Raw genomic sequence first — 22,300 nt, forward strand, 5'->3', positions numbered from 1 at the left:
AGCTAAAGAGCCGTTTTTGATATTGACCCCTTTAGATCCCTTATCGTTTAGAACTTTTTTCCCAGGACCTTTTCCGGTCTGCGCATAAGGTCCCTTATTGCAAATACAAAATATAAAAATATTTGCTTGAAAACTGTTTGAGAAAACGTTACATGCGTGAATTCATTTTAACATAGAAACTCCCATAGACAATTTTCATCGGCTCATAAAACCGGAAGTACTCAATACTATTCAATGAAACTTGGAATATATCTTAATTACATCTATATGAACAATATATATTCGTCTAAGAACATTCTTGAGCTTTTCTGAGTTTTTTATTTTTTCATCCCCCCTTTTCTCAAGTTTGAGGCCTAAAATCTTAAAACTGATAAGAGATAGAAATTTGCCGCCGCTTTACTTTTTAAAAAACTCGACATGGTTGATCTAACTCTAAAATTACAACGAATTTCCTTTAAAAATAAAAACAATATATTGATTCATTTAATTTCTACTTTTTTGCTTGTGTAAACCGGAAGTACCGGAACCGGAAGTCCAAAACCTTACATACTGGTGACATTTAAAAATGCTATAATACTATTGTATAGTTATTTCATAAATCCTTTTCGTTTTAAAAAAATCGCTGACGGAAAATCTGTCGAGAAAAAGAATAATAATAATAATAATAAAACATCAGAATAACAATAGGTCTTTTCGACCGAAAGTCGAAAAGCCCTAATAATAATAACTAGACCTATTTTTGTCTCCAACAAAAAGGAAGGGCTTTTCGACAGCCCTTAAAACCCCATATTTAAATTTATCATATTTTCTCTCAGAATCTGTATATTAAAAATTAGCAAAATATCATGAGCATATACCCACACGTTAGCATTTCAGAAATTAAATGCCCAAAGAAAGACAACTTCAGAATTTTTTATCCAACTATATCGTTTGTTTCCTGAAATAAAAGTTCTAAAAATTCATATATAAGAAAGTACTCATTTAAGATTCAAGAGTTTTGGTATGCCAAAAGCTCTAATGCTAATTATTCATTGAGCAAGGCGAGATAACTCTTGAATTTTAATTTTTTGGAATGTGATAAAGTTATCATTTTCAGACCCTTAAAACCCCTATAAGGAGTCATAAAGTGCCCCCTCGGGCCATATTTTTTAAATTGTACTCTTTATTCCAAACTATAAACCGAAAAGATTTTGAAAATCGGATTAACAATAAAAAAGTTACAGCTAAAGGGCCGTTTTTGATATTGACCCCTTTAGATCCCTTATCGTTTAGAACTTTTTTCCCAGGACCTTTTCCGGTCTGCGCATTAGGTCCCTTATTGCAAATACAAAATATAAAAATAGTTGCTTGAAAACTGTTTGAGAAAACGTTACATGCGTGAATTCAATTTAATATACAAACTCCCATAGACAATTTTCATCGGCTCATAAAACCGGAAGTACTCAATACTATTCAATGAAACTTGGAATATATCTTAATTACATCTATATAAACAATATATATCCGTCTAAGAACATTCCTGAGCTTTTCTGAGTTTTTTATTTTTTCATCCCCCCTTTTCTCAAGTTTGAGGCCTAAAATCTCAAAACTGATAAGAGAGAGAAACTTGCCGCCGGTTTACTTTTTAAACAACTCGACATGGTTGATCTAACTCTAAAATTACAACGAATTTCCTTTAAAAATAAAAACAATATATTGATTCATTTAATTTCTACTTTTTTGCTTGTGTAAACCGGAAGTACCGGAACCGGAAGTCCAAAACCTTACATACTGGTGACATTTAAAAATGCTATAATGCTATTGTATAGTTATTTCTAAAATCCTTTCCGTTTTCAAAAAATCGCTGACGGAAAATCTGTCGAGAAAAAGAATAATAATAATAATAACTAGAACTTTTTTTGTCTTCAACAAAAAGTAAGGGCTTTTCGACAGCCCCATTATCCCTTTTTAATTAAATGTTAAAAAAAAATTATTCTCTAATTTATTTCCAAGTGTTCTAAACGCCTTGGTATCTCCAGTTGCTAAGATAGGAACTTATGAGTAGTGCAATGTGAAAAGAAAGATAACTCCAGAACTTTACAGGTAGCTACACTTTTAATTTCCAGAGGAATATTTTCAAAAAATCATTTTGAAGAAAGTATTCATTCCTGGGACACAAAACTTGGTATGCCTATAGTACTTATGCTCTGCATTCTTACATCAAAGCGAGATAAATCTTACTAAAAAAACATTTTGAAATTTCAACCAGTGATGGTCTTTGGGCCCTCCAAACCCCTATAAGAAGTCAAAAAGTGGCCCCTCGGACCATAATTTTAAGATAGAACTCTTTATTTTAAACAATAAACTGAAAAGATTTTTAATATCGGATGAAAGGTAAAAAAGTTACAACTAAAGGGCTGTTTTGTACGTTGGCCCCTGCAGATCCCTTATTTTTTCGAATTGTCTACCCAAAAACTTTTCCGGTCTGCGCATTGGTAGTGTCATTACACAAAAGAAATATTGTAATTTTTACTTACACACTTTTTGAGAAAACGAATGACGTGTGATTTTAGTTTAACACTGAAATTCCCATAGACGATTTTCATCGACTTATAAAACCGGAGGTAGTCAATATTTTTTACTGGAACTTAAAATATATCTTAATTACTTTAATCTTAATAATGTCAAGGCGTCAAATATAATTTTTAATTCCATTTGAATTTTTTTATTTTGTTCACCCCCCTTTTCTAAAGTTTGAAGCCTTATATCTCAAAAACGGTAAGATATAGAAAAATGTCTACGCTTACAAATTTGTACATCTAGCCATGATGCATTTAATTCTAAAATTTGATTGCTCTAACTCAAAAAATAAACAAAATATTCTGTTTAATATATTTTTTACAATTTTCCTTGTAAAAACCGGAAGTACCAAAACCGGAAATCCAAAACCTTACATTCCATAGATTGATAGATTTGCTATAAGATCCATGCAAAATTGTATCGTCGTGTCTTCTAGTTTTCATAAAATCACTGACAAAAAACTGTCGAGTATAATAATAATAATAAAAAAAGACAATAACAATAGGTCTTTTCGACCGAAAGTCGAAAAGCCCTAATAAAACATCAGAATAACAATAGGTCTTTTCGACCGAAAGTCGAAAAGCCCTAATAATAATAAAACAACAGAATAACAATAGGTCTTTTCGACCGAAAGTCGAAAAGCCCTAATTAAAAATAAAAGGTTATCGGCTTTTACTTTTAATATCATAGAATGCACTATAAATATTCATTTCTCTATCAGAATCGCTAATTTCTCATCCATACATGTACGTACATAACCAGAGGCGGATCCAGCAATTTGAAAAAGGGGGGGGGGGTCCATTTGATGAAAACCAATATGTGCAAAATTCATCATTTGTCAATAAACAAGGACTTTTTGAACGTTTTCCGTGCGTATACAACTGTATTTAATAAACATTTATCTCATCACTATCTATTTCACATCTATTTCAACAGCAGAGTGGACTGCATTATTGAGCGTTTTGCCGTTTTGGTTTAGGTAAGGAAGATTTGCATAATATCTAACCTCAAGAAACTCAAGTCTCTAGCAATGAGAAAGTGCGTCTATGCTTGATAGAAAAGAAACACTAAGAAACAAAAAATAACTCAGACTAATTACGACAAACTATTATAAAAATGGATATTTTGGTAATTATTTTATGTCTTTGATGTTTTTAAATTAATTCTGAACTATTTATCAATTTTGATTTTTTAAATAAAGGTCTAAATGATAGGATATGACAAAAGAATGGGAATAATTTATCTGCTAAATAATTGGTACGTGTGTAATACGAGGGTTAATCAAAAAATACGAAGACTTTTGTCATAGCTATGTTACTTAACGTCATACCACTACTAAATTTGGTAGACATAATTTAACAATAGTTTCAAACAATTTGCAAGGAGAAAAGTTAATAAATTCCTTTATTTCTAAGAATTATATAGAATCTAATCCTGCAAAAACGAGGTCACGGCGCACGGTCAACATTTGTGTTATGTCAACAATAAACCATATAATGTTGAAAGTAATATCTCTATAAATTGGGCTTAAAACCAAGTAATATTGAAACCTCAAATTAAGTTTTGTCTTGGTATTCTATGTTCCAAATAATGACGGGATATATTGTTTTGTCGAACAGATATTAGTAACTAAAGAAAGATAGTCCTCCTTAGTATTGACTAAAAACATCGACGTCGGCGGACGTCACGGCGCAACGAGAGGTACAAACAAAATGGATTTAACCCAGGAAAAAGCCAACACAAGCTCTAAAAATGCTCAATGGTGCAAAAAACAAGTCAACAATTATTTGCAAGTTTGTGTTTAACTGTAATAAATTTTGTGGGGGTGGTGGTAATTGTATTTTGAATTTAAAACAATCCGAAAGAGAGTAGAATATCTGTAAATATTTGGTCAAAAAATAAGTAACGTCAACCGACGTTCAGGGTTATCCTTACTGTAGAGAAAGAGAAACAAAGAGAAAGACGGTTAGAAAATGAAAACTTTGAAGAACTAACTTTGATTCTCGAACAAATGTGTGCAAATAAGATTTTAAGTGGTTCAGAGCAATTTTAAATTGTAAGGAGAAAGGCACAAGAGACTAAGCGTGATATAAAGATGGGGTTTATCTATAAACTGTGTGTGTTTAATACTGACGTCATGTTTTGAACGTTACCGTGCGCCGTGGTGACAAAACATGTTGTTTTTAAAAAGGGGTAACAAAAATACCGTTTCATCAAATGGACTAAAACTTCGCATATCAATAACATAAGTGTTGGTGCACAGATTAATCTGTTAAGTATGACTTTCATGAAAAATATATGATATACAGCCACATTGTCTTCGTATTTTTTGATTGACCCTCGTACAATGGTAAAAGCAATTGTCGTCCCAGGGAACTTGATATGACCTCTGTAATGTGTGCGCTACATCATCCGGCACTAGTACAAATGCGATCATATTTAGAAAAGTTTTGAAAAGTTGGGCATTTTCATAATGGTTTACATATAAACCCTTTACACGGTATTTTTGTAACAGAATTTCCGATGTTTGGAAACAAAACAAAACAATGCTTTCTTTTGTGTTTTATGTGGGTATGAAGGTAGCTATTTCCCCAGAAAAATAGCATAACCTGCATAAGCGGGTCATGTAATTTTCTTTGTATTTTTCGTATGGAACGAAGTAAAACTCATCTATTATAATTACTTTAGTTAATTAACTAAACAATACATTTGAAATCGGTTTTTAATTAAAACGAATGCGTGTACTCGTACTTGAATGTCGTTTTACTCGATGGCTTGACAGTTCAAAACTATATATGAACTATAATCATTTTTTTAAAAAAGAAATAGAGTAGAAAATACATTGTGGATGTTATTATAAATCTGTGTTTTTAGCGATACTGCTTAATTTTATGTATTTTTTTTCTTTAATTTTCCACATGTTTACTCAGTGTAGCATATTATTTTAATCTTTATAGTCCATTTTGTTGGAAAAAATATTACCTGGACGTTTAACGAATGGAAACCTTTCCTGTTCACATATTCCCCTTCGTTAACATTCGGTGCCTTGATCTTTATCTGCGTGCCATCTACACATCCAACCACGTTTGGAAATCCTGAAACACAAATTCTACATTTACGACAAATATTAACTTTCATCATGTTTTACACTTACCTCATATATTCGACTTGCGAAGAAAATACACAAAATGATTTGATCAGAAATCGACCGTGGCGTTTGAAAACGAAAGTAAGAAAATGCATCAAGAGCTCCTATTTACCCTAACGATACAAGTTATGATTCCATTAACAATCTATATTATTAATTGGGATTTTATTATATGCATGCTTTAATATTAACATTGTAATACAAATTATGATAAAAAGTGAATGTCTCAGTAGAATTCGTCGATGATTGGTAAAATAGGCCTATTGTGTCGGGTGTTTAGCGACACCGGTATAAAAATACGGTTCAGTGAACATCTGCAGAAAACGCGAGTGTTGAAAACGCTCTATCTCCAATTACCTATCAATGAATTTTCCTGATTTTTTAAATAGTTATTTATTAAGTATTTTTCTACCGAAATACCAACTTTGACAGAAATCGAAGCGGAAAATTTTGCATGACTGTCTTTCATATGAGGGATAAGTTTGGGGTAAAATGTTTGTAAACATTACGGAGGCTGGACGATCCGCTCCTATGACCACGAAGTCAGGGCGTCCGAAGAGAAACAAACGAGAAGATAAGTAATGAAAGTTTACCTGCTATTTCGAAAAATCTGCTCTTGTAGGACGAAACATCCCTCGGAAACTTTATGTAATTCCCTGCTTTCCCTGCCAAAAGACGACAGACATAGCGTGCGGCTCTGTCAGTAGTAGATTTGGCTACACCCAGGGACTCTCCAACTAAGTTATAAAATGATCCTGTCGCCACAAACCTCAGGGCAGCCAGAACTTATAGCAAAGGAGGCAGAGGGGAATTTCTTAATGTTGGATGAACCTAGTCTTCGAAGAACATACCAACTATAAATAGAATGGTGTCTGGCCTAAAACGGTACTTCCTAAAAACTTCATATGCGGGGAGTTCTTCCAGTGGGTTGCTTCTGTCCTTAAAAACTCTTGGACGGGGCGTCTTTCTTCTTCGCTGAATGATGTTGTATAAATTCAATCTCGCACCCACGGAAGCCATATTGAAAGTGAGCAAAAACTAAGAAGTTAGACACCTATTTACTTGTCTAACTTTCTGAGCTCAAAAGTGAGACCAAACTAAGAAAGCGAGACTGAGACCGAGACAAGAATTTTTTATGGCACACCAAGTCTGAGACTTAGACCGAAATTTGAGACCGTCTCAAATTTCGGTCTCAGATCTGAGCTAGCTAAGTTTTATGGCCCCGGGGCCAGATGCTGAAGGGGAGTACAATGTACTTTATTTCGATAAAAAATCGATTAGTTTTTTTCATGTAAGAACAAAATTATGGGACGCAGTACGAAATTCTTTAAATAAGCAATTTTAAAAGCATTTATTTGAGATAATAACAGTATTTCCATTATAAATGGGAAAAATTGCCTTTAAGTTGGCATTAAACGTTTTAAAAAAATTCATATGTCCCAGAGAAAAGGGGGGGGGGGGTTCCGACCCCCGGAACCCCCCCCCCCCCCCCCTCTGGATCCGCCAATGATAACACAAGTTGAAGAATAAAAAGAAAAATAACCAGTTATGTAATGAAATGAAAATATCTATGTCCAGTTGAAATGAATTATTCAAAATAAATTTATTTATTGTTATTTAGAAAAAACATATTAATAAAAAGATTTATATAGTTGGGTTTAATATAAAAATAAAGAAAGAGTTATCTTTCTTTGAAGAATTGCAATTTCATGACTATGGGTAGGCAAACCCGGGCCGGGGCAAAATAAAAGGAATCCGGGATGGTTCGCACCTAGATGTTTCGCACCTCCCTCGGAGCGAAACATCTCACTTTATTAAGATATTTTTTCGTGTTATTATTGCTCTGAAATTAATCATAAACTATATAAGAATTGAAATAAGTTATAAAAAAAACATTGAAACGGTGTTTGCATTTATATACGTTTTTCCGTTTTCGTTGGGTTTTTTATGAAGCCTTTGAAGCCATGGCCTTATTATATAGGTTCAGAACAAGAGGTGTTGATTGTGTTGTGATAACAATTATAGCACGTCTTTCACTTGAGATTTCCCTGTATTTTTATTTCTAAAAAAAAGGGGGGGGGGGTGTTATTGCAGGTAATTAAGTACCACAGATCTATAGGTGGGGATAATTTAATTTCCGTTCCCATATATTTATGAATGAATAATTATGTCATTGGAAATACTAATTACTGAAAAATACACACAAAAATAACACAGATATAGTTCTATATGCAGAATCATTACTCCTTGTATAAGAAATAATTTGGGATAAGTATTCAGGGACACACTTGTTGAGGATCTTGTACAGAGTGATAAGTTTAGAGGAAATTCATAAATTACATGTATCTTTTAAAACAACTTGCAAACGATTGTTTGCACAATTTCGTATATATGCAAAATAATACTAATTTTTTATAGCACACATATTTATTGTCGGATTTATTTTTATACTATTTTAAGCAGCAAATACAACCAAATAATTAAGATATGGCCCTACTCAAGTGACTTTTTAAAAGTTTTTTTTCTTTTTCACTTATATATTCTACAATAAAAAAAACTATGTGTTTACTATTTATATGTTTACATAATATGTCAGTGTTTATTCTACCGACACCGGCTACATAAAATTAACATTTACATGTACATGTTTCATAAATCATTCATTGTTAAGAATGTATTCGATGCGAAACAGAATAGGTGCGAACCATCTCAGCGCGAAACATGTTGAGGTGCGAAACATCCCGTACTCTTTCTAAGATCCAGATCGATATTTTTCAATTTTTTTTGTTAATAACTAACCAGTCTCATTGAAATTTTCAGGATATGTTACCAATCAGTATAACTGTATTTGCTGTATGTATTTAGAAATTTATCGTCGACGATTGTTGATTTCCAAGTTGGTAAAATGGGTAGGCAAACCCGGGTCGACATTTTACGGTTTTGTGGACTTATTTAAGAAAAACTGAACATTTCACGTTTAATTCCGGTAAAACATATAAAATACTAATAAGAAATAGTCGTTTATTGAAAGGAAAGTAATAATTCTTCAATTAATAACAGTTTTTAAGAAAAAACGTTCATTAAAACCGGATCCGATTGCCCGGGACAAACTCAAAGATTCCGAAATTATGAGGATGTTAGCTATCACAAATATTGTGACATGCACAACTCTAACCAATAGAAGGTATCCTCATTAGAGCCTATAATCTGTTAATTTGAAAATGTGAGTAATGTTTTGGTGTTACACATTAGTTTTAACCTTTAATGAATATTTAAAGAATACATTAAAAGCACTATTTTTTTTTTAAATTTTAGTTTTTTAAATATTATATAACGTAACGAATTAGCATGCTAATTGCTTTTTTGTAGTTAATTTTTTTGTTTATTGTTAATTATTTTTTTGTTTATGTTTATTTTTTAAAATCGTTTGTTTTTTTTTTTAAATTTTAACAGTACTGTATGTATAATATTTATCTATAAACAGTACTAGTGATACACTCTTTATGGTTTGAAGGGCATTTCGGTGTTTTCACCGGGCATTTCGGTAAATCCCAGGCATTTCGGGCATTTCTAGGTGTCAAAACCGCTGATACTAAAACAAGTCCCACGGAGAAAACAAGTCCCACGTAAGTCCCACGGCAAGTTCGGCTGTATATCGATACAATAATTATTGATTATGGTTAAATATGATAAAATGATCATAATTCACAAAATAAAATATTTTTAAAAGCTTTTATTACGGATTTATCGACGACAAATCAAAGATGTTTGTAAAGATAGATAACTCGTACGTAGAATGCATACGCCAGCAGAAGAAATCTATATGCCCGCCGTTTAATTTATGGATAATTTTAATTTTCTCTTAGAAAATAAATTTTAATAGCAATAAAAGTTGACTTTATATTCATTAATTAACTCAAAATTAGTAAAAATCGGGTAAGTAGACAACTCTTACGCAGAATGCATACGCCCCCGAGAAATTTAAAGTAAACACCTGTCGCTAGCCGAATGTTTTTCTTTGATATTTTATATTTTCTAACTTAAAAAAAAAATGATAATACGAATGAAAAAGAATTACCATATTTATTGATTAACAAAAAATCAGTAAAAATCATGCAAGTAAAAATAGGCGGGGCTTTGCCCCCCCCCCCCACCCCAACACTTTTTTTTTGCAAACTCAAACCTTACCATTAGGCACATAGCATCAGGGAAGGTCCAGCTTCTTTTTCTCGCAGCAAACATAATTGTTCCTAAATATTCATTAAAAAGATTGAAATATTAAAACTGGAATTTCATGATTTGGGAAAATTATTTTTGGTAGGTATTTTTGTTTATGATTTAATCATTAAGGATATTCATGATTATCGGAATTCAGTCTTTTTATCCTTTTTTTCGTTTTGCTTGTCAAGATATCTGATGATAAGTCTACTTCCCCCCCCCCCCCCCCCCCCAACTTTCAATTTGCTTCCGACGCCACTGAAGATCATGGTCAAGTTTGCCTCGAGCTCTGTAGGACTTTATCATTTGAAAAAAGTAAATCAAATAGACAAGTCAGTGAAAATGCGGATCATATATTTGTCTAAGTACGAATAATATCTACTAAGAATTTTGCACCCAAAGAGTTTGAATATCTACTTAGAATTTTGCACCCAAAGAGTTTAATCTCCTAAATTATCAATCCTCTATATATGAAATAATTAACCAATATGTATTATATTTATAGCTCAGGTGAGTCACCAATTATAGCAAATTTTATCGTTATTATTTACTAGCTAGCTGAGTTAAAGTTGGCTTGTGTTGCCTGCCTTTTTTCATTTGTTATGAGTACATTTGTTACAGTTTAAATTTTGAACTATAATGATTCTCAAACGTTTTCAATCTATACCTATTATTTCTCAACTTGTAATTTATAAATGTTTTTATTGTACATCATTATTCTTTCTGTCAGTTTGTCGCTATATATATTCAACACTCATCTATTTTCGCATAGAAAAGGGTTTATATAGCGTATAAGCATACTATGCCGAAATAGAGCACGGCAAATGTTTACAACTTAAACTTTACAAGCGCCGACAGCGGGTTTCGAACTCTTGACCCTAAAATCATTATGTCTTGAAGACAACGCGTTACCGTTATGCTACATATGTCGATGATGTATCTGACAGTATATATATATATATATATATATATATATATATATATATATATATATATATATAGAAACATATGATTGACATCAAACAATAAAATTATTAATCTTTTCAAAAAGACCTCATTATTGAAGGTAATTTTATAAGTTAAAGTTTTGATAAACTTTTGAACAAATTGACTATACATTTTTCGAAAGAAATTCTACATGAGAATCACAAAAACGCTTTTTAGCTCACCGAGACGAAGTCAAGGGTAGCTTATGCTATACCCCCGGCGTCGGCGTCCGAACCTGGTTAAAGTTTTTGTTGCAGGTCCTGTATCTAAGCTATTACTTGTCCTATCTTCACCAAACTTGCATGGATGATGCATCTGGGCCTACTTATGGACTTGAAAGACTTGGATGCTGAATCTGGGTCCTAAATTTCACTGAAAAATTGTACTGAAGGAGGTTAAGGTTTTTGGAGCTGGTTAAAGTTTTTGTTGCAGGTGCCCTTTGATAGCAATATCTAAGTTACTCCTGGTCCTAACTTCACCAAACTTGCATGGATGGTGTGTCTTATGATACTGATGCACCAGACAGGCTTGAGTGCTGAATCTGAGCTATAGGTTTCATATGCTGGAGGAGGTTAAGGTTTTTGGAGCAGGTTAAAGTTTTTGTTGCAGGTGCCCTTTGATAGCAATATCTAAGTTACTCCTGGTCCTAACTTCACCAAACTTGTGTGGATAGTGCGTCTTATTATACTGATGCACCTGAACGGCTGGAATGCTGAATCTGAGCCATAGGTTTCGGTTGCTGGAGGAGGTTAAGGTTTTTAGAGCTGGTAAAGTTTTTGAAACAGGTGCCCTCTGATGATGATATCTTATTTATTACTTGTCCTAACTTCACCAGACTTCCATGGATGGTGCATTTTATGATACTGATGCACCTGACAGGCTTGAATGCTGGGTCTGAGCCATAGGTTACGGATGCTGGATAAGGTTAAGTTTTTTTAACAGGTCACATGTTACATAGCTAATAGTACTATTTCAAACTTGCATAGTTGATTAAACTGTAATATGAATGAATCGTAGAGGAAGCTTCAGAAGCAGAGCTTTATCTCCATTATCAAGGATGCTAAAAAATATATCTTAGTTATTACAGGTCCTAACTTCACCAAACTTGAATGGATGGTGTGTCTTATGATACAGATGTACATGATAGGCATGGATGCTGAATCTGAGCCATAGGTTGCGGATGCTGGAGGAGGTTAAGGTTGTAATTGCTGGTGCCCTCTGATGATGATATCTTAGTTATTACTGGTCTGAACTTCACCAAACTTGCATGGGTGATGCGTCTTATGATACTGATGCACCTGGCAGGCTTGAATGCTGAATCTGAGCCATTGGTTACCGATGCTGGATGAGGTTTAGTTTTTTGGAACAGGTCACAAGTTTTATAGATGATAGCTTGCATAGTTGATTTAACTATATTATAAAAGAAACGCAGAGGTAGCTTCAGATGCAGAGCCTGATCTCCATTATCAAGAATGCTAAAGAAATCTCCTACCTTACTTAAACCTGCTTGATAGAAAGATGTGGTTGTTGTTAAGTGATATAACAGGATTCCTATGATAAAGTATTGTATGATATGAAGCACTATTGTTTAATATGATACAATATATTATATCATATGTTATATTGTAAAAGGTTATATATATGATATGATATTGTATCATTTTTTTAAATATTTTATGATATGATATTGTATCATGATATTGTTCTGTATAGTATTGTATATTATGATACAATATTATATTATATCTATTGTATTATACGATATTGTATAATATGATAATTAGTTTCTGTAATATACAATTATAACACATGAAATTGTATTATATAGTATTGTATAATTATATATTATCGTATCATACGATATTGTATAATATGATTTTGGTTTATATGATATATTATTGTATCATATGAAACAATATGTAAAATATAATTTGAATTATGTTATATTTTTCCTTATCACATGATATTGTATCATTTGATATGATACAATGTTGTTTCAAATTATATTGTATCATATGATAATATTGAAACATAAATGTTTTCTGGAATTATCTGAGAAAGAATATTTACAAAATAATATATTCTAATTTCAGACCACTACTGGAATCAAAGAAGCTGTTATTAGAATAGGTAAAGAAACTCAAGAAATATTGTGTATCAAATGAACAGTTATGAAATGACTACGGGTAAAGATGACAATTAAAAGTATCCTGGATCATCTTTGTCACGGCACCAAATTGGAAGTTCACTTTAATGAGAATGATCTGCATATAATAATTAATTTCAGTCACATAATGATGAATCACATCAAACACATATGCCACGTTAAATTTGTGAATATATCATCCCACCATACCTATTTTACTCAGGGATGTTGATCAACATTTAATACTCGGTCAAATCATGGTTATTTACTGTTTACAAAACCAGTAATCAAATAGTACTACAGACTAAAGAAGAAAAAATTAGATATTTTAAAATTTTATATAGAGCGTATACTGTCCCAAGTTATGTTTTAACAAACAACACAAGTAGAAATTAAATTCCTTTATTAGGATTACACATAAAAATATTCTTATCGTGTTTTCCATTGTATTAATTTATATGGTAATCAAAAAAGATTAATATGTAAAATTTAGCTGCAGGTCTGTAGCTGCCGGTCTGAAAAAAATTGGATGGACGACCCAGTTTTTTCAGACCGGTGTTGTATAGCAGTTTTTCCCCCATAGTAGCTTCCCCCCCCCCGGAAAACCTACTATATAGTAGTCTTTTATTATTTTTTATAGACAATGCTAAAAATTGAACATGTGTGTAATGGAATTAATCATAGAACTTCATTTAGGTAATTAAATTGAAAATATTAATTTGTTTTACAAGATAATTATACACATATATGCTTAATTCTGTGTAAGTGTTTTGAGATTTCTTTAATAAATCTATCAGTCCGTCTGCCTGTTTGTGCAAATTTTTATCCAGGCTAATCGTCTGTTTTAGAGAAATTTTGTTTCCGATGATTCAGAGCCCGATGTTTAAAATCCAATAACAATGAATATAGTGCATATTCTTTAGAGCCCCATATCTCAAAAACTAGAAAAGACCACATCATCACATTTTCACAGTAACAGTGGTTTACCACTTGTAGATGACTCTAAAAAATTTCACCCTCAGGGTAGGTGCCCTCGATGTTTCAGGGCCCGATTTTTGAAATCCAACTATATCGAATAGTTTATTTTTAGGGCCCCATATCTCAAAAAACTAGAGATGACCACATTATCATATTTTTTACGGTCATTTGAAAGTAGAAACATCAGCTAAAAATACACATTCACTCATATATTTCTTAATCAAATTGATTGAAAATTACATTTAATTCTGCTTTTCTTTTTAAATTTACAAACAAAAATTTTACAATAGATATGTGGTCAAATTCATTACTCTTCAAAACATTCAATTAATTCATAAGATGACTAATGATATAATAAATAATTAGATAAATAAATCAATAAATTTTTATTCATAAAAGTAGCAACCGAAAAACAAAAATAGATAACTAACAAAAGCGCACTTGATATACGACTTTTTTTACTTGCCAGTTGATTAGAAGAACAACCTTTTATCTAAAAAAAAAAATAAAAAAATAAGTGAGCTCATTACAAAAATGTGTTAGTTTTTGTTTCTAATTAACCCTTGTTTCATTGTTCGAAGAAATAATATGGTACACAAATAAATTTTTATTGCAAAAATATATATGAAATAAAGTATGATAAGATTTTTAGGTAAGTGAAACGTATATCTTGTTTTATATGGCATCGTTTTCAATATTGTATATTTATGAATCACGTTGCAAAATTAAAGGCGGACAAATTAGCACGCAGTGAATGATATTATATACATAAGGTTAGTTCAGGCTCCATTTCACATTTTCCAAAGTAACCTGCAAAGATACCTACATTGTTCTGGTTGTGAAGCCATTTCATTTTTTGAAAAGACCTTGCGTTTCGTAAAAAATGTGCTTAAAAACATGAATATGCGTGGCTTTAAAACAAAATTGTAAATACTAACTTTACACATGACATTAAAACATAATTAATTAGAATACCCCCTACCCATGATTTAGAAACCCATCAATCGAAGTAAAACATTTCAGTTTCTCGACATATCATTGCACCCTAGCTGCCTCTTGTTTGATATTTAGAAGTAGAAATATATGATTATATTTAAGATCGTCAATTCTAACGGTATTAATTAATTTAAAATGAATAGCCTTTTGAAGAAGGAATAATACATTTCCACTTCTTATCCCCTTCCTCTACAAAATAAAGACAAGATTGGTCAGTTAGTTTCCTGGGAGGAGCTTATACATACATGATAATACATGGCAAAATTAAAGTTCCTAACCGGCGTATTTTCACTCAAATGTGTTCTGACGTGTTCTGTGAAAAATGCATTATTTGTGAACTTGACAATTAAACCAAGTTGTGAATTTTGAGACATTCTATGATCAATTAAGCGCATGAATATACTTTGATCTATTTATTTCACTTAGTTAAATCAAAGGAAATATTGACTTTGACTTTTCCTTAAAAAAAGCTTAATTAACTTAACTTAATTACTATATGTATTAATATTACGATAAATTATGATAAATTTTATAGTAAATTTTTTTAAATTTCAGGCATTATATATGCTGTGTTCTTGTGTCTCCATTGCTTGTCATGTGCTGAAGGACTTAATATTACCAAGACAGGTGATGGTCATCAAAATCAGCAGGTAAACTATGCAAAATTGTATGTACATATCGACTGAAAAACATTTAAGGATCGAAAATTCTTAATAAGCCACGTAATGCATGGCCTTAGTCTCATCCATGTACTTCTTGGTTCTTGGTAATTGATAAAAAAAAAATACAATTATACCACTTAACTTCATTAAGTAAGACCATAGAACCAAAAGCGTTTAAGTAAAACACAGTTTTATAACTAGCATAGTATGTCATACCAATATTTTTGAACTCTCTGAATTGACAAATACAAAGTAAAATTCAAAGTACCGAAGAACTGACGGGAGTTGATTTTATCGATGTTTATTTATTTTAAAATCAATGATATGTTATTTTGCATGACAAGAACAGGTAGTTTCTAATCTGTATTTGAATTACGCACATTTTATGAATTTTCGACTTTTTCGACACAAGAATGTTGATAAAACCCCATATGAATCATGTTAAGTAATATTTAAAGATAGAATAAATTCAATCAAAATATGTATCAGTGATAGAAATATTTCTGGAAAATTTATGGATCCAAGCAATATTGAACTCTCATCTCGTTCAACCAAACGCTCGGCTGTCGCCGTTAATCCCCCACAAGCAAGAGAGACTCTCTGCTTGTCGGAGATTTACGGAGACAGCCGGGCGTCGAGTTGAACGAGACTATATTGAACTCTGGCGTAAGAATACATACAAGTACAAAACATATCTAAATTGTTCGTACCATTTAAAATCTGACTATTTTCAAGGTATTTATAAATATGTTTCCTTGAAAAACAATGCTTTAGCATACATTATTTCGAATTTATCAATTATTCTAAAGAACTAATTCTTGTCAGCAGCGATGATTTGTGCTTTGGTCCAAACACTGTTTCACTTTCGGTTTGTCAGAGTAACTGCATAGGAGAGTTGATTAAAATCAATTCCCAAAAAGATAAATAGACCTATGTTTATTATGTTAATTATCAGCTGATTCTGTAGATCCTGTGTGAATAAACAAATAAATTTTCTTTTTAAATTAAGAAGATTGTGACATATTTTTTTCTCTTTTTCAGGATGAACAATGTGCCATTTTTATATCAGATTTATATAACAGCTCTGGTCCATTGAATGTCAGCATGTGTATCATCCACCTACAAAAAATCCAGTGTCAGAGTGGACTGAAAAAAAAATGTCTACCATTCATTGCAAATAATGATGAATTTGCTTGCTGCATCAATGCATCAGGCCTACAGAATGGTATGGATTAAATGCATACTCTACTTGTGTACATTTATATAGTTTTGTAAAAAGAACCTCGAAATCTTATTTTACAAAAATCTTATGTAACAAGCATGTTATTAATTGACATAAAAGCATTAAAAGTTTAAATATCAAAACGTACATGAACAATAGACCAATCTATACATTACAAAAGTTATGTCCCTTCACCGCCATTTTTGGGGAAAATAGATTTATCACAGTTGCCTTTGTTAAGATAAAACCGTTGTAACTTAGCCATTTAACAGCAAAATTCTGTTTCTATTGTGAATTTTGATTGTCCCAGGATGGGGCAACCCACACATGGAAGGAATATACTAAATTCAAACAGATTTCTTCACAAAATGCATATTTGGTTGCATAAAGAAGGAAAAAGTTGATTTTTTTTCCTTTGACCTTTGGGTTGACCCGGCAAAGAAAAACAACTTTTGTAAACTGTGGACTGGACTGTTAAGATCTGAAAACTATCAAAATTATAAATAAATGTGTTTAATTTGGTATGTGGTGTTTTTTTTTTAATTTTCAAAGTAGATGACCAGTGCATTAAAGTAACGCATATTCAGAAACTGGACAAATATGTGGCTCAATGCTATGGTAAGGATCGAATGATAAATATCTTTTATAATCACGCAACTTAATAGATTTAGTTTACAACAATTTTTTAAGAAAACAAATTTGCATGTTTATATTTTACTATGCATTTGATTAAAATAACCAATTACCTGTGTTCACAAGACCCCTAACTGTAAAGATGGCACCCTACTGTGAGTGATCAGTCTGTCAATTTAACGGCTCTTCATCCCTCTAACATGCAGCTCTTCGTCATTCAAGCATTGCTGATTCGGAAACAACTAATATGGCGTCTAGGTTAAAATATTCTAGAAAGCTGGGATTTCTGTGACTAAAATTTGTTTTACTACATTAAAACTGCAAATAGCATAGTGTACTAGTAAATTCTTAATTGTTATTATTGTTTAAAAATCTTCTTCTTGAAAAACAATGCTACGTTTGGTTATTTAACTATGTATTACATCATCATGTCTTCATATCAAGGTCACAGTGACCTTCTTTCACTTTTTATAATTATGTTTAGTTCATTTTACATTTTTGTTATCTTCAACACGTTGAGGCCTAGGCTAATGAGATTTGCCAGTTGATGCATCATAGATCTTAAGATATCTTCTAAAGATTATCTTGCTAGATATGATTAATAATAAGCATTACCAGAGTGTTAAAAGGGGGAAAATCTAGTCTTTAGTAATTAAGCTTTCCGGTAATCTGGCTAAAAAAGTTCAGGTTTGGTGGTTTCAGTACAAATATATTGCTCGTATTTTTCAGAAAGTCCTTATGAGATCATGCTTCATTGTGTAAAATTTTGGCTGAAAATTGAATGTATAGACCTTGTTAGCTGAAGCTCATTGTTACAATTTGAAACAAAAATGCAAAGATATATATTTGGGCCTCTTTAGTGAGTTTTTAAGTTGTTTTTGGGAACAGTGTTCAAATTTTTTTTTTATAAAGTTTGCTTTGACACAAATTTCTATAACACTGGGTCTTGCTTAAAACCAAGCTATTGTTATCTCAGATTTTACAAATCTGTATATATGCTCCTCTATTTACTAGACCTTGACCTTAAGATTACTTAACATTTTTTATGCACAAGCAAACAATTTTGGATGAAGCATGAGCCAAATTGAGCCATGAGTAGAAAAAACAAGGACCAGACCTTGATATCTACCTGTATGCACTAAGCATGACCTCTTACCTGAATAATTGGTTTATTGAACATTTAATTAGTTGTACATTCCTCTTTTTATGGTCATTGTTTGGCTAACCAAATATAAGCTATATTCACTGGTTAAAAGAAAGAGAAGAGAATTAAAATTTAAAATTGAATTTTACACACCTTTGACCTGGAAACTTGATTCAAGATGACCGCACTCCTTTACCCACATGCTCTTAAGGTCAGACGACACATTCCTTAAGAAGATGGGCGATTAAGGCGTGTAAAATGCCCATATGAGGAATGATTAGATACCGCAAAATTAAAATATCATTAAATCTGATAATTTTTTTAAATAATAATTTAAAACAATGTATATTTAACGTAACATCGCTTTGTAACCCTTAAATATTTTAAATACATGTAATATGTTGATTTAAACTGGCGTAAAACCTCCAAAATAGTGTTATTTTTATAACTTCAATGCCTTTTCTTTTATAGAGTGGGTCTGAGCCTGATATTTTTGTCATAGTCTAAATGCGTGTTAATGAAATTTAAACCGATTTTCATCAACAAAAATGTGGAGAGATGACCCACTATACTTTTAATATGTCATTTTGTAGCCCAACAATTGAACGTAGTAAAATAATACAAGTCCGTTAAACCGTGGCCAGTGTCCCATATAGCATTTAAACAACGTACTTTGTTGTAAATGAAATTGCTCAGTGGTTAGAGCACCAGATGTTAGGTACATTTATACAACTTGGGTTTTTAGGTTGTGGGTTCGATACCACCAAAGCTTAAGGATTTATATTTTTTTTCTTATCATTTTTTGAAATATTTCCAAGTGAATATAGTAAAAATACCCCTTTGTAAACTTGTATTATAACATTTCAAATATATTTAATTGAAAAATGTTAAATTTGGAATTGTATTTTACGACTAAGCCAAATGGGCAGTTGCGCCATCTTATTCCCCCCTCTACTTTATATAACTTTTCCAGGAATTTCTTTGATTTACTACTATTTTGACAAGCTTTCTTGCAAAAAAATTAGGATACCATACCAGGCATTTCTGCAAAATACTAGAGTATGCAATTTCCAGGCTTGGGGCGAATTACATTGTAAAGTAATGCATTACATTGCCATTACTTCATGAATTTGGGCATTAAATTACCATTACCATTACTTGATTTTCTTGAAGTAATGCATTACATTACCATTACATGAGTAAAGTAATGCATTACCATTACCATTACTTTTTTTTTTTTTAAGTAAAGCTAATAAAGAGTTTTTGCAAATATTTCAAATATACAACACTCTTTAACATATCTACAGCCTCATGCTCAGTATCAGGTTAAATTCAATGAATAAACAAGAGTCATTCTTTATTTGCTCAATATATAATCATATTGTGGCAATATGAACAACATATTACATAAGTAAAATGATATTTATAGACATTTGGCATGATACAATATCAGGTATGAAATAGAGACACAGGATAACATGCGTAACAAAAAACAATTTATGAAATAATGTTGCGGTTTTTAAAAGCTAAATATAGATATATCCCCAGATTACACAAATCTTTATAATTTTGGACACTTAATTTTATTAATTTATAAACAGATGATTTTTCCCAGTTATATTTCTTAATATATTTTAATCGTATTTCTTTTTACGGAGGACACTTTAAGACAAAAGATTGCTGTTGCACTTATAATCGAAGTTTCAAAGGGTTCATCTTTTAAATGCATCCATCTTCTGGGCTATACTAAATAAATGTTTTGCAGGAGCAGTCAAAGCTTGGGCTGGAAAATACTGTTTGACGATCTTTATCTTAGGATATATTGAGTGCAATAATAGATTAAATACATAAATCTTGTATTTTCTATCAGTCCAAACTAATGTACAGTGTAATTAATATACAAGAGAGAGAGACAGACAAAGAGACAGAGAGAAAGAGAGAGAAAATAAGTAAGATTATTTTCAAATGGGTTATAATATTGGAAGTGATATTGATTTTCATCATGGATGGACAGTGCATTCATTTTGCTTTTAAAGGTGCATGTCTGTCTCCTATTTTATTGTGACATAGCGAAGGGAAGGGGATTGGGGGTGTTTAGCACTTCTTATAACAATAGATTGTTTTGATACTTAGATTATCCTGGGGGCATAGTGTGTTGTTGACACATTTCTTATTGAAGTGCAAACTAATTGGAGTAAATTGTTCAAATGATCAAAAACTCTTAATAACAACACTCTTAAAAATGTTATGAAATTGTGCTGTTATCTTTAGTAATATAAACAATTCAAAAATGAATTTTAAAAAACCTTTTTTAATAAAACATGTACAATTAAAAATTTTTTTTTTAATTAGAATTATTTCTCTCTTCTTAAAAAATAAATTTAATCAAATTCAATTTCAACTATTCATTTATTCATCACATTTTTTAAAGTGAACATGCATAAATATGCATAGTAATGCAAAGTAATGCCATGTAATGCCAGCATTACACTAGATTTTGGAAAGTAATGCATTACATAAGCATTACTTGTAATGCTAATTTTGAGGCATTACACATTACTAGCATTACTTTGAAAACATGTAATGCATTGCAATGCATTACCATTACATTTAGCATTACCCCAAGCCTGGCAATTTCCTATATCTTTATATTTTATAATTAATCACTTGTATTTAAAAAGTTGTAGATGATTTGAAAAAATGACCCTTTATTGAAAATATATTGTTCATTGCATAAGCAAGTGTGAAAAAATTAACAAATATTTGCATGACATTTGAAAGAAGATTAGATTATGCTAAATTGAGGTCTGGATTTATTTTATTAAGGAAAGGAAGAGTGCAAGAATCTTAAGCGTGATGTCACCAGTCCAATACCAGTACCACAAACTGTTGGTGAGTATTTAGAACAAAGTTCATTTATTGCCTAATTTTTATTTTTTTAATCAAACCCTGTAAATCGATCAATCTAGTACATGTAATAGGAATTAACTCGACTTGTGTTTTTTTTAATTAATTTTAAAGATTACTTTATCAGAAAGAAATGACAATGGATAAAGATTTAATTTTTTTAATGAAATTTTTGTTGTAACATTGTATGTTGTTGCATAACATAGCCAATGTCATTTTTACAGACTTGTATATTAATTCTGAGGTACCCAACATTAAATACATATGTATACAGCAAAACAATAATTCAGATATATTTGCAATTGTAGACTCGACATCTCCAGTCTTTGGAATTATTATTATTGTAATTGTGTATGCTTTTTTATGTTTGTTATTTTTTTTTTCTTCTATTATGCAAATATTTTAAACAAACCAGAGAGAGAGAGAGAGAGAGAGAGAGAGAGAGAGAGAGAAAGGAGAGAGAGAAAAAGGAGAGAGATAGATATTAAAATGTTAAAGTGAATGGTTTTTTCTTGACCCCTTGACTTTTGATCAAGTTTATATTAACGTTGTTATTATTATGTATGTTTTCTACAATTTATTCATGCATGGTTACATTATCACTAATGTTTTTATTATGAATATCTATAGCATCATTCTCGCTGTCTTTTAGATGACATTTTATATTCATTGTATTTTTATAATGATTGTCCATATATCT

General features: G+C 31.3%; 1 protein-coding gene across 2 annotated transcripts in view; it reads left to right on the forward strand.

The window, feature by feature from the left end:
• The window catches only part of LOC128183163 (uncharacterized), a 35,153-nt gene extending 13,121 nt beyond the window's left edge, over positions 1 to 22,032 (forward strand). The window contains exons 1-7 of one of the 2 annotated variants that reach the window (XR_008243552.1): positions 9,287 to 9,333; positions 13,006 to 13,042; positions 15,588 to 15,682; positions 16,736 to 16,919; positions 17,469 to 17,534; positions 21,520 to 21,585; positions 21,909 to 22,032. Coding sequence is in view for 1 of the 2 variants with exons in the window: in XM_052852067.1 (XP_052708027.1) it covers positions 13,006 to 13,042; positions 15,588 to 15,682; positions 16,736 to 16,919; positions 17,469 to 17,534; positions 21,520 to 21,585; positions 21,909 to 22,006 (546 nt within the window). In the remaining variant the exon portion in view is untranslated. Of the gene's footprint in view, positions 1 to 9,286; positions 9,334 to 13,005; positions 13,043 to 15,587; positions 15,683 to 16,735; positions 16,920 to 17,468; positions 17,535 to 21,519; positions 21,586 to 21,908 lie in introns of those variants that run through there. The other variant, XM_052852067.1, reaches the window with a different exon arrangement.
• Positions 22,033 to 22,300: the final 268 nt, after the last annotated feature.

The sequence above is a fragment of the Crassostrea angulata genome, chromosome 5, assembly GCF_025612915.1.
Source record: "Crassostrea angulata isolate pt1a10 chromosome 5, ASM2561291v2, whole genome shotgun sequence".
Classification (NCBI taxonomy): Eukaryota; Metazoa; Mollusca; class Bivalvia; order Ostreida; family Ostreidae; genus Magallana; species Magallana angulata.